Source organism: Labrus mixtus, chromosome 3 (assembly GCF_963584025.1).
Source record: "Labrus mixtus chromosome 3, fLabMix1.1, whole genome shotgun sequence".
Classification (NCBI taxonomy): Eukaryota; Metazoa; Chordata; class Actinopteri; order Labriformes; family Labridae; genus Labrus; species Labrus mixtus.
This window is the reverse complement of record NC_083614.1, coordinates 24,545,561-24,558,068: the sequence shown is the minus strand read 5'-3', so window position 1 is coordinate 24,558,068 and position 12,508 is coordinate 24,545,561. Positions and strand designations below refer to the sequence as shown.

The window sequence follows — 12,508 nt, the reverse complement described above, 5'->3', positions numbered from 1 at the left end:
AGTTAATATCATGATTCAACAATTCCATGATAATTGATATATTACAATCGTGTGAAACATCAGGATAAGTGATAAACTAAAGAATATAAACAACTTGATGTCAGTTTCACCTCTTATCAAATATCATCCTTTCACTTCTTTCACCCCTGTTCGTCATTATCCCACTGTCAGCTTCTTCTTTGGCCAATTCACTTTTGTTTACATTAACCTCATGCATGTCATTAGTACCACCATGAGGAGTCATGATGTGCTGACTCATAGAATCAAATTGACAGGGAAATCTGTTAAGAGCGCCATCTTGTTTTTTCAATTAAAATGTCTATATTTGGCACCAGTGATATCGTCTATACGTCTTTGTATTGCCATGTTGATATTTTGTTGCACTGTTACTAAATATTTACCAAACTTGCAAAATACCTAAAGATGACAGTGAAGGTTGAGTGAAGCTGCTTGCTGAAGGTTCTCCATCTTCCGATCTTTGAATCAGATCATAGACAGAACCCAGACATGCACTCACACATAGACGAACGCATTTTTGCAGGCACACAAAAACACAAAGAAGCTAACATGCAGACATCATTACAGCTCTCCACTGCTGATTAGGGCAGATTATTACTCTTCAGAATACTATTCAGACTTGATAGTATCCACCAAGCAAGAGACACACAGCTGTGAGATTTCAAGAATGGTGAAACTAGAAGACTGGCAGGGAGCAGGCTATTTTCTGAAACCAACATTTAGACAAAAGGGTGAAGAGAGGAGTGAGATTCTCAAGTTGAAATCATCATGCCAGAACAGGAAAGTACAGATGAATGAGCAGACACAAACAAGTACAGACAAACAAACAAATAGGCAGACTGTTGAAAGGCCATGACTGAGTAAGAGTGTGTGTGTGTGTGTGTGTGTGTGTGTGTGTGTGTGTGTGTGTGTGTGTGTGATCACGAGCCAGTATGTGTGTCATTCCAGTCGGTCCATGCCAGTGTGCCTCTCATTATTCTGATTTGGCTGTGTCTCCTGTTGGCCTGTCTAGTGGGGGATACGGCAGAGGGGCTGTCTCTCTCTCACACTCAGCCCGTTATTATCAGGCTGGCTGGGCAGCGAGGGGCTCGACGTAACTTCCATGTTCACTTGGAATCAGCTTACAGGATGAAAGGAAGTGAACAAAAAGCTCTGAGGGGGGAAGATGAGCAAGGGAAGGGAAAGGGATAGATGAGAGATAGCAACTGGGTGAAAAAGGTACAGACAGAAGAGACAGGAAACAGAAGGAAGAAGAGGACAGCAATATGGAGGAAGACAAAGGGAGAAAAAAAAATGTGGGTGACAAAATATGAGAAACACCTGGCAGAGGGACATTAACCATGCCTTGACCCCTCTTAGGAGGTGAGAGATACAGATCAAGGCGAACTTCGCTGTCTCTTGCCGTCAAATCAATGATCTTCTACTCAGATTACAGCTCCCTGCCTGGTCTTGCCTGCATCTAAGTATCGTTGTATTTGATTGGCCTTTAGAGACTCTGGAGGTCCACTGATGTGTTTGAAAATAACTAATTGGTTTTGTTTTGTCTTTTCTAATGTGTATATGTAAGCGTGAGTATGTGCATAAACTGCCTGAAGTGCACACGCATGCGGGCAAGGCCTCATATATGGAGGGAATCTAACCAGGAATGCATGATGCACACACACAGACACATATCACACACAACTTGGACTTGAGTTGTTGTATACAGGGGGAGATATTGGAGCTACCATTACCTTTGTTCATTAGTATTTCAGAGGAATCCAGCTGACAAGTTTTAATGGGGGTTTGAGACATGAAACCATGCTATTGGAGGAAAACATTTAAAAATAGGGAAAGAGGGGAGGTAAAACATCAAGAGACACACGTGGGAGACAGTTAAATTTCCATGGTGATGCACCATAGACCGGCTCTAAACATTACAAAAAAAGATGAAAAACAATAGCTTTGGCATTCAAAAAAGAGAGTCAATGTGAGCCTGGGGGGAAATAACACTGGAGCACCCCTGTGCACACACAAACACACACACACACAAGCTTAGGGATATAAAGAGCCAGTAATACACATGTACTATACAGTCACACACTCAGTTGTGTGCACAAAAACTAAAACAACCCCCTGCATTCATATCCATGCAAGAATTTGTGCACATGCGTGCACATGCTCACACACTAACACACAAATCCAAAGCCGTCTGGTGCAGATCAATTGTTTTTCCTGTGGTGGAAGGTCTCAGCTGAGGCACCTTAAGAGAACAGAGCGCAGCACATGACGCCGTCTCTCCTTCTCTGGTTCTTTACCTTAAGGAGATCTATCTCTTTGATGCAATCTTGCCGAGCTTTGGCATCCATCAAGTCGAATATCTATCAAGAGATCAAAAGGAGAGAGAGTGGGGGAGAGAGAGAGAGGACAGAGGGTGTTATGACATATTCAAGAAATGGTAAGATTGAGAAACAGAGTGAAAATAGGAAAAACACTAAACAGGAAACATGGTTGGTGTTATCTAGAGGGTGGCGTTGGAGTGACTACAGGTGTTTCACATCTGAGAAACACACACATAACATTGGTAACATTTGTGTGAGGTGTGTGTAAAGAGTGTGTCTATTTGTATGTGTGCTCAACTTGAGCACCTTATCCTCCTGTAGCCCGTTTCTGAAAGCAGGTTTAGTGTAAACCCTGAGTCTGTACCCTGATGAGGGAAACTTTGGGTTTTTCGTTTCTGAAAGGGAGGTTACTTAAACCTGAGAAATAGGGGTAACTGCAGCCCGTTCCAAAAACAGAGGTAATTTAAGCCCTGGGTTAGTTACTATGGTAACTGCATCTGTGAACCTAACCTGGATAGGAGCAGGTATTCTTCAATTAACCCAGAATTTCTCTCAGTCTCGTTCCTCTTACAGAGCCAGAAACGCGGTTTCATCCTCATTCATATATTCGGTCCGTATGGCGCGTGTGTTAGCGGAGATTGACCATTTGTCTGAGTAATAATCCAGGTTGTTTTATATAAAGTCTGGTAGGCATAGCTACTTTTTAAAACCAGCCTTTTTTTGTCAAACCTGGCATGTATTTTTGTAGAGGAGCCTTATAGATTAAGAGGCTACATTACTTAGCAGGAAGTTGGCCTACATTTACGTCAAAGAAGGATTTATAGGCTAGTTATCGTTATCATTTTCAGATGACATTTGAGCTTAACTGTTTTTCTTCACACTCTATTTAAAAAATCTGTATAATCTTATCCAGCCTCACATCACCTCACCCACCCAGAGCAGTTAATTAAAGACTTAAGAGTCACATTTTATTTGGTCCTCTTTACTTCCTTCAAATACAAATAAAGTTTTTTATATTGTTCCAATAATGATAACAATTCACCTAAATAGAACTTATGAACATTGAAATAGACTCTGCGTTATGTTTACTTGGTTTAATATGTAAAATATATATAAGTCTAGTTGGAACTCTGTGTATTATATTTCATCCCCCTGGATGCACATAGGCCTAAATGAGAGTACATTTTATGTATGAATACCATTACAGTTTTTACCAGTGATCTTATAGGTGTGATTAAATATTAAATGATTGACTACATTAAAACTTCTCGAGCATCAATTTTCTCCCACTCCACTTTCATTTGCCCCTGCAGCAGTGTTACTTTTGTTTTTCTAAAAATATGTTCCTACTCGCTTCATGAGGATTTCTAATTCTAGAGGGGTAGAGTACGAGGACCTCTCTTTGTTACCTGTTGCCATGGTGTATCATAGTACGGGGGCTCCATTAGTGTTGGCATTTTATAGCCGTGGTGCGCGTGCTAACCTCCGAGTGAACCTACTCAGAGTTGATTGAACTAAGTCAAGTCAGCTGTTCTGGAACCAGAAACTGAGTTTTCCAACTAAGGGTAACTTCACGCAGAGCTCAGGGTTACACTCAGAGTTTGCTTATCCTCCTATTCTGAAACGAACCCCTGGTAGTTTGTATATATTTTGTTTTCAAGTCTTTGAAAACTGTATGACGGTGCATGTTTGTTCTCATGTTCACATTCGCCAAGAGAGCTGACTCATCTTGTGAATACAGATCAATGCTGATTATATACACATACAGTACTATACTTTACCACAACAAAATGATACATAATGCCAGTGCTTGTTGGAGTGTGTGATGCACAGTGTAGTAGTAGTGGAGAACCATAACCTACAATCTTTGATGTTTTTAAAGATGTAGACAGCAAAAAGGAATCTGATAACTGTTTTCTTGAATATTCCTTAAACCTACATGAAACTGACATCAGTTTGAATGCATATTCTTGAGTTTATCAAGATGTGTTTGTGTGACGTTCTACTGCTGTAAAATATCCTGTATATAGCTGATTTTAATTTGAAATATTCAATTAGAGAATATATGAGGTGGCTCATTCCTGAGAACCACAAAAGCATGACTATAGATGAAAAATGATGCTACAGACGAGAATGGTTCAACATTTTATACCCTAACCGAACTTGTTATTTAAGTTATACCTCCACTATGTCTTTCTTACCTGGACTTTCTTCAGAGCCACTGACGTGTTGTCTAACAGGTACCTCGCCCGCCACACTTCACTGAACTGTCCACGTCCAATCTTCTTCTCAATCTGGAAGTTTGCAAGCGAGTTATGGCCCATATCTGGTTGCAATGGTTTCTGAAAGGACACATAAAACAACTTTGATTACATTCATGCACAGGCACACTTTTTACGATCAAAAAAACAACAACAGATAAACAAGAGCTACAGACATTTTGCTGTTATCGTGTCTGTAGCATTAAAGTTCAATAACGACTCGATGAAAGATGATCGGGCTGAAAGATGTGGGTGAAGCTGTGGCGAGCGGAACCAGCTTCAGGTCTTTGTTTTGCTAAGAGGCTGCTGATGATTTGACTGGCATTAGGCTGATGTGTCACACTGGGAGAGGACTGTAGCTGCAGGATCAACTCACTACAACCAATACTTGGAGGACAATCATTTTGCTCTGTTATTTAAGACCCATAGGGCACTGCTCAAGTTCTTTGGTCATAATCAATTCGAAAAGTGTGAACTTGCAACCTGATTTACATTTCACAGGCAGCAGGACAGCTTGGCAGAGTTTTTAGGAAGTGTCTGCCCTGCTGGCACCAAAATCCAACTTCTAATCCAACACAGTTCGCTTATAAAAAAAATTGTTAATTCAACTTTGTTTTGATGTCTTATGGATACCTACATGACTGTTGTTTGTGGGATGAACCGATCTCTGACCTCCTTTAAGGAGAGATAAAAACCTGTTTCCTTACAGTGAAGGATAAAATATCTTCCTGCATAAAAATAGGCAGCTTATCTTACCATCTAACTTTCTTTTGAAGTTCACTAGAAGCGAGAGTGCTTTTCTTTCCTTTGTCTGCCAAGTTACATCACTGATAGTCTGGCACTGGGCCACAGACTACAGGACTCCCCGCTTCTCCTCGCCACATGACTGGCTGTGTAGGCTGAGACACTAACCTTCCACAATTAAAAAAACAAAAACAAAGTCAAAAATAAACCAGAATGAGCCCCTTGGACATAAAGTGTGAAAAAAAAGCACGGAGCAGGCTGCTTGACCTTTCAAGCCTTTTGGTAAACTTGTACGAGGCGTCTGCGGGAGCAAACAGAAGGTGACAGATATCAGAATGCCACATGTCACCAGCGCTTCTGCCAATGTGGCGGTGGGAGCAGCTCGGGGGCAAGTGACTTAGGACAGAGGGAAGGAAGACAAAAAGGAGGAGAAGGTCAATAATTCATCTTCCAAGCACTTAAACTGCATCACATTCATGGTTACTCTGGTCTTCATGGTCTAACTGCTTCTTACGTCTTTTGCAGTTTGTAAGCGTTACCAAGAGCAAAGATCTGAGACTGTGCAGAATTCTCAAGGACTGACACATCATCTGTGAAAACAACAATCTAACCAATCCAAAAGAAACTGAAATCATAAAACCACCAGTGTGATTAGACTGCAACTAGTGACAATTAGAAACATTTACTGTGTGTGTGTAAAGCTTCCATCAGTAAGATACATCGTCTTCATTACTTAGTTAATTGCAACCAACCAGTAACATTTAGACTGAATGATGTTGAGCAAGATCCAACACATTGGTATGTTAGAAAGGACAGCAGTATTTGCTCTTTCTTAGGAGGTTATGTGTTTTTTTATTGTTTTTAGGAACACTATGTTTATTTGTTTACCAGGTCATTGAATGTGTTCTTAATCTATAATATCTTGGTATGGCAGCCTGAAAATAAAGGATAGAAGCAAGTTTAAAATCTATAGCTCAAAGAAAAGGTTTCAGAGTTCCTCGTTCAAGTTTAATGGTAGTAAAAACTCCTTCTCAGTCCAACACAGATTTGAAATTTCTGCATTTCATAGTTTTATTAACAAATGTAAAGACATAAAGAAAGCACAACTTATAGGTATGGTAGGGCAGTGTGGATGGGGGAACTATTCATTATTTTTCAAGTTTGAAGTTGACTTCTGAAGGCGTGAGCCAATTAGATGCCTTGTCCAATTAACACCGTTGAGGTGTGTACGTTTTTTCAGCATGACACCACCATCATCCCATGCTGTCTGAGAATCACTCTGACAGAGAGCATAACACACTGCTCCACAGCCCATTGTTCACCATTACAGCAGGTTTCAAAAAGATGCTAAACGTCTTTGCCAATACATATGGCACCTCTAAATGCTTTTTTAATAACCACATTTTGTTTGGCTGTAGACTTCAAATAAAAAAAATAACTTTCACCCTGGCAAAATGAAAATCTACAGAAAGAGCTAAGAGGGTGGCACTGAAGGCGTGACCATATTTTGCAATAAAGAATCTGTGCAATCTTAAGAGTGACAGAAGCATTTGTGTAAGGATGAAAAATGTACAGTTTGAGGTGTACATGAGTAAGAGGGAGAGAGAGAGAGAGAGAGAGAGAGAGAGGACAAGAGGGCATTGCTTTCATTCGCTGCGTGGTAGCTTGACAAATGTTAGCATGAGCCTCTAAAGCGCTGTGACAACCGCCTGCTGAGAGCACAGTCTTGCTAATGTGTCCTGGCATGCCAGCCCCGTAATCACACATTTACATATGCAATGACCTACATTTGCATGTCAGATCGCACACTGTCCGGCATGATTAACAGTGGGCACCTCCCCATGTGGAGTCGCCCTGGGTGGCAGTAGAGGCCATGCGAGGGCGGAATAGAGGGCTGGAGGGAGGGCGGCTTTTTTGGCAGCCAAGGGGCCGGGCTGCCAGGCAGGATTATGTCAGCCGGCGGCCCCGGCATTAGACACTTCATTAGAGGTAATCTGTTTAGCAGTGGGCAGTGTATGTAAACTTCACAGGCCATTTGCGGCACCTCTTCGCCCCCTGGCCTGGCCTTCAAAGGGCAGCCAGGCCAAGGCTGACTGACAGGCTGTCTCATCTGCCGCACACGGGTGTCACACAATCAGGGGCTCCCAGCTGAAGCACAAGGGCCCAACAAACACACACACACCCACGCATATGCACACACACACTTCCATTTTTAAAAGGAAGTCACAGAGGAGTGACCCTGAATGACGTATGGGTCAGTGTCTGAACAAACTGGGAGGAAAAGGTTGAAGACTACAGCTTGTAAGGATCTAAACATGCATTATAAATATTATAGATAAAGTGCTGCCTAGTGTTCCTTTCAATATAAGAGGTGTACACATGTCACAAGGGACACATGTTGGACTCCTTCTCTGAGTGTCCATTCTTTTAAAAAAAAGGAAATAAGCAGTTCAGACTTGAAAAGAAGAGGTAACATATCAAAAGGGCATATTCTGAAGTTTAACGATATACTGTATAAAAGATTTTTTTTTTTTTAAAGGCCAACAGTGTTTGGCCCATTGATTATTACTTCCATAATACAGAATTTCGCCATCTTTGATGTATATTTCTGTGCTTTCCATGTGGTTCGCTTTCTCTTTTCAACACTCTGGTTGGTGATGGGGACAAGCTGTAGGGGATGGGGATTAAGTGGCAGCCATGCAAGGCATTGTGGGAAATGTCTGTGAGGGACAGTGTGTCTTGGGTATAAAGGTGACATACAAGCGCCATGGGCGAGTCACTAGCAGGGGGGATTGAAAGAGAGAGAAGATGGAGAGCGAGAGACAGAGGGAGAGCAGACAGACAACTCGTTGGAGGGCGTATGATACGGGCTGCCCAGTAATGACACCGTTGCCAAACACAACTGACAAGACACATGGAGAGCGGAAAAGAGAATGTGGAAGAAACGGAGAGAGAGAGGGACGGGTGGGGGGGGGGGAGACAAGCAACAGAGGGGAGAGGGTGTGATGTGACAGCCAAGCAGTGCCAACGGCTGCCACTGAAAGGCCAGCGGCGGCACAGAGGTGCCGTCTCCCATGGAGAGAAAAAGGAAGGGATGCAGAAACAGAGAGAGAGAGAAGACCAGGACATGTCCCATCCTTTACCAGCTACAATAAAAAAAAATCTCTTTAGTTTGGCACACTGCCCACAACGAAGCAGGCATCCTTTAATCACTTAATTTAGATCTTAATAAAGCAGATTACATGACATCACTGCTTTCGTTAGCTGTATTTGTGTTTGTCAGATGATTATGCATACACAAAGCAATGCATTGAGTGCTTTTCAAACTGTTTTTTTTGAGAAACCACTACGGCTACAATCACTCTCATTTGTGCCCACACATTTCTAGCTTGTTGAATTTTCAGACTGAGAAGAATCAAAAATTTGTAAAATATTTGATTTCAAGTCAAGTTGAATCAGATCCCAAAACAGGTTTTATCAGCTCAGATCCAGCCAAACAAGAGTACTGTGTTTCCCCCCCTGCTATCCAGATGTCGCCTGTCATGCAGAGTTTTGTTCATTTGCTGATAACAACAAGATAAGGATTTTAATCTTTGTTTCGTTTGTTATTGTTCTAGCATTTTCCTAAGAACAGAGATCTACATGAAACAGAAGATGAAAAAACTCAAGTGTCGACACATGTGAAAAGTCGATTACAGTGGATGTAGTCTCCAAGAGAGACAGGAAGGGATACAAGTATAGAGACAGAGAGGAACTGGCAGGCAGGGGGGCTCCCTCTCCTACCCTAACCAGTCACCTGCCCCCTTGAGCGGGGTACCATGCAATATTCATCCTCAGCCAGTCAGCCAGTGAGCCAGCCAGGCAGTCAAACCGGCAGGATTCACCCCAAAGGTGCTGCTCGGTTTTCTCCTTTCAATCTGCTCCACAACAGCACCGCCTTGTCTCATCGCTTACAGACAGATCCGTGTCTGTCAAACTCTGCAGTGACTATCAAAATCTGATCTGAGGGGGCCTCATCACCAACCCTCCCACTCACTCAAAGAGCAAATGCGCCATTAAAAATGCACATCTTACTAGCTCATCTCGTTTACCTAATGCATATGCATCATACCTCGGGGACCAAGAGAAATGATATTGCAAGCGATACAGAATATCCTTCATCAGATATACAATTCAGATTTCTCCAGGAGATGGCTGGTGCTTTTTTCCTCCCCTTGCTCGCATGAAGACTGAACCTTGGGAAAGTGTGAGGAAGATACAGGACTTGTTGAAAGACATCCATCTGGATGCTGGTTAGACAGCCATCTTCATACTCTGACTGACTCTCTACATCTCCCACTAAATGTGAAATCCATTCAGACATTCTCTGTGAGAGTGAAAATACCTGACGCAACACGGAAAGTTCCCTGTGCTACCAATAAACTAAGCACAGAGAGTGGGCCTGGAATTAATACTGATGTAAACTGCTAGAAATAGATAGAAAAACAGAGAGAGAAATCATTAAGCCTGAACAATAACACATAATCAACTGTTGGGAGATCAGCAGAAGATCTAGTGTCTATGTGTGGGGGTGTTGCCTAAGTGAAATTAATCATTAGAGCTTTTATCTGACTTTCTTCTGTGGGCAACCCAATTATCTTTAATTTTGCAATTACACATCTTAGGATAAATTAACCCCCTTGGCAATTGTGTGAATGTTGCAGTGCCCTTGCATACACAAGAAAAACAACAACTGAGAGTAAAGACCTATTTTTAGTGTTGTTTCTCTCTCTGAAAAAAAAATCCAAATTTACTCAGGGGCATAAGGATGATCCTCTTTGTTTAAAGTCTATTCAATAGTTATGGAGGCAAAAACATCCTTCTGGAAAGAAATCAATGGGCCTGATGTTGGAGGGCGGTATTAAAATCCAACAGTGACCAGATCTGCGCATAGCAAACCTGAGGTGTATCGAACCGAGAGAGGCATAGAGGGAGGCCAGGCTCTGTCAGCCTCCAGAGCTCTGATCAATAGAAACAACTCAACATTCATCCTCTGCTGTCTATCTCACACACACACACAGGCTTCAGTGGTCTGAAGGATGCTCGCACCTGCACATTTTGACTGGCACACGGAAGTAGGGTCATACAGAATATCTACAATTCAAAATTTGAAAAAGGAGGTATAGTATTATTGGAATAAATGAATAAATGTGTTGTATGGTCATTATTTATTTAAATGTCCGCCCTGTCACTGGAGCTATGGGGAAGCATTTTTCAATATCATAACCCTTACTCATTTGTACAAAACCACTCACATTACTTAACATTGTGACATGTCTGTTAAAAGAACTTACTGGAATGCAAACCCTCAGTCGTGTCAGGAAGCCAGCATGAGTAACAAAATAAGACATTTGAACAACACATCGAAAATCGTAAAGAAAGACAAGAAGGTGGGCAGAAGGTCGTGAAACAGGCTATATCATTCAGGCTTAACAGTTATTATCCTGCAAAGAGATTAAACAAAACACTGAAACCTTCTACCTTTTGTACTGTAAGATATCAAATTACGCGTACTTACTGCTTTCAATTATGTTTCATTTTTTATAAGCCCTATACTGCTCCATATACCGCTGGAGATGCAGCTGAAATATAACATCTTAAAGTGTCAGAAGCACCATATAGGATTAATAATTCATTTAAGGAGAAAACGGGGGGTTCTTATATTCAAATCTATTGTGCACTACGATATTATAAGCTTTAATTTGGCATATTCATGGTTGGATTTTCTGCCTGCATTTGCTGCTGCAGCCGTGTTTTTATTTTGCATTATGTATACCTCTTTATATATTTTTTATATCACAGTTTGCTCTGAGTTTGTAAAATATGCTAATCTGCTGATGGAAGACTTGTCTATGATAGGGAAAGCCTGGGTCTGTTGAACACGGTTGGTAAGCCCCCCTCTCCCTCCAGCGAGTGACAACAAAGTCGCAAGCAATCCGACCTCGCTGTTCAGACTTCATATTAAAAAAGATCCGAATTGTATCTGAGTTGGATCAACATATGAAAGTGGCCCAATTCTCATTAGAAAAGTTTAGAATACATGTGATTTGTGCTATACCCATTGTCGTAAAAAGAAGTCACTTTTACCTGCACTGTGAACACTGCCCAAATGACCGGTCAGCTTGTGAACATGCTGCCATATATGCTATGAATTGTCAAACAGACAAGCAAATCCACAAAAAATAGGAATAAAACATGACTTAACTCTAACTACATGGTGTAGATTTGATAGAGTATTCAGACATGCCTGAGTAAAAGTGCTATCTAATGTTTAAGAACTCTTTTTGAGACAATTGAAGATGTTAAATTTGAAAAAACGTCCACGGGAAATCTGCTGTTGTGTCAGAAAACTATGTTTACATCACGACACAACTAGCCAATACATTTGAAGAAAACAGAATTTATGTATTTTGTATGTATTTGGCAACATTTTCTTAACATGTTTTAAATTCAAAGTGGTTTGGAATCAAGCCCCACAGGTCTTGGGGTCCATGATACTTATACTTTACAACCCTTGTTGGCAGTTTTATAAGTGTTTGGTGTGTGTTTGGTGTGTGTGTGTGTGTGTGTGTGTGTGTGTGTGTGTACCTGGTGTTGAAAGACGGGCACGGCTGCTTGCTGTCCCTGAGGCTGCGTGTCCATATCCATGGTGTTAGGCGCTTGATCCTTTGCACCTCTGAGAATCAACCACACAAAACACAAGCAGTGGTTAGCTGTCTAAATGTTAATTATCATACCGAATACTAATCAGTCATTCTTGTTAAAAAATTATACTTCAAAAACTTCAAGAATTAACTCAAACAACCAGACAACTGTCCTCTGTTTTTCAGAACCAAACTATCCAGTGCTAGTTGCTGCCTGACTGAGTGTCCTGTTTCAGCAGAACTGGATCCTACGTCACGCCTGTGGATTTGACACTCTTTGTTTCGGTCCCTCTCAAGTTGCAGCGTGGCAGAAGTACAGCAGGCAGCGATATTAATCTGAACAAAGATGAGATAATACCATTCTGTTTTTCTTTGGCATTCCTCCAAGGAACCTTTCCTGGGAATTACTGGTTATACCACCATTTAAGCAGCTCCACGTCCTTTTCTGTTTTCTGAGAAAATATAGGTCACACAGAGGTGA

The 12,508-nt window shown here is 41.5% G+C and overlaps 1 protein-coding gene across 1 annotated transcript in view; it reads right to left on the bottom strand.

The window, feature by feature from the left end:
- nek7 (NIMA-related kinase 7) overlaps positions 1 to 12,508 on the bottom strand; it is a 58,205-nt gene that overhangs the window by 27,087 nt on the left and 18,610 nt on the right. Inside the window, exons 2-4 of the mRNA XM_061034139.1 lie at positions 11,972 to 12,059; positions 4,541 to 4,681; positions 2,316 to 2,378 (exon numbers count right to left, since the gene is read on the bottom strand). Of these exons, the coding sequence (XP_060890122.1) occupies positions 2,316 to 2,378; positions 4,541 to 4,681; positions 11,972 to 12,031 (264 nt within the window). The 5' untranslated portion in view covers positions 12,032 to 12,059. The remainder of the gene's footprint in view (positions 1 to 2,315; positions 2,379 to 4,540; positions 4,682 to 11,971; positions 12,060 to 12,508) is intronic.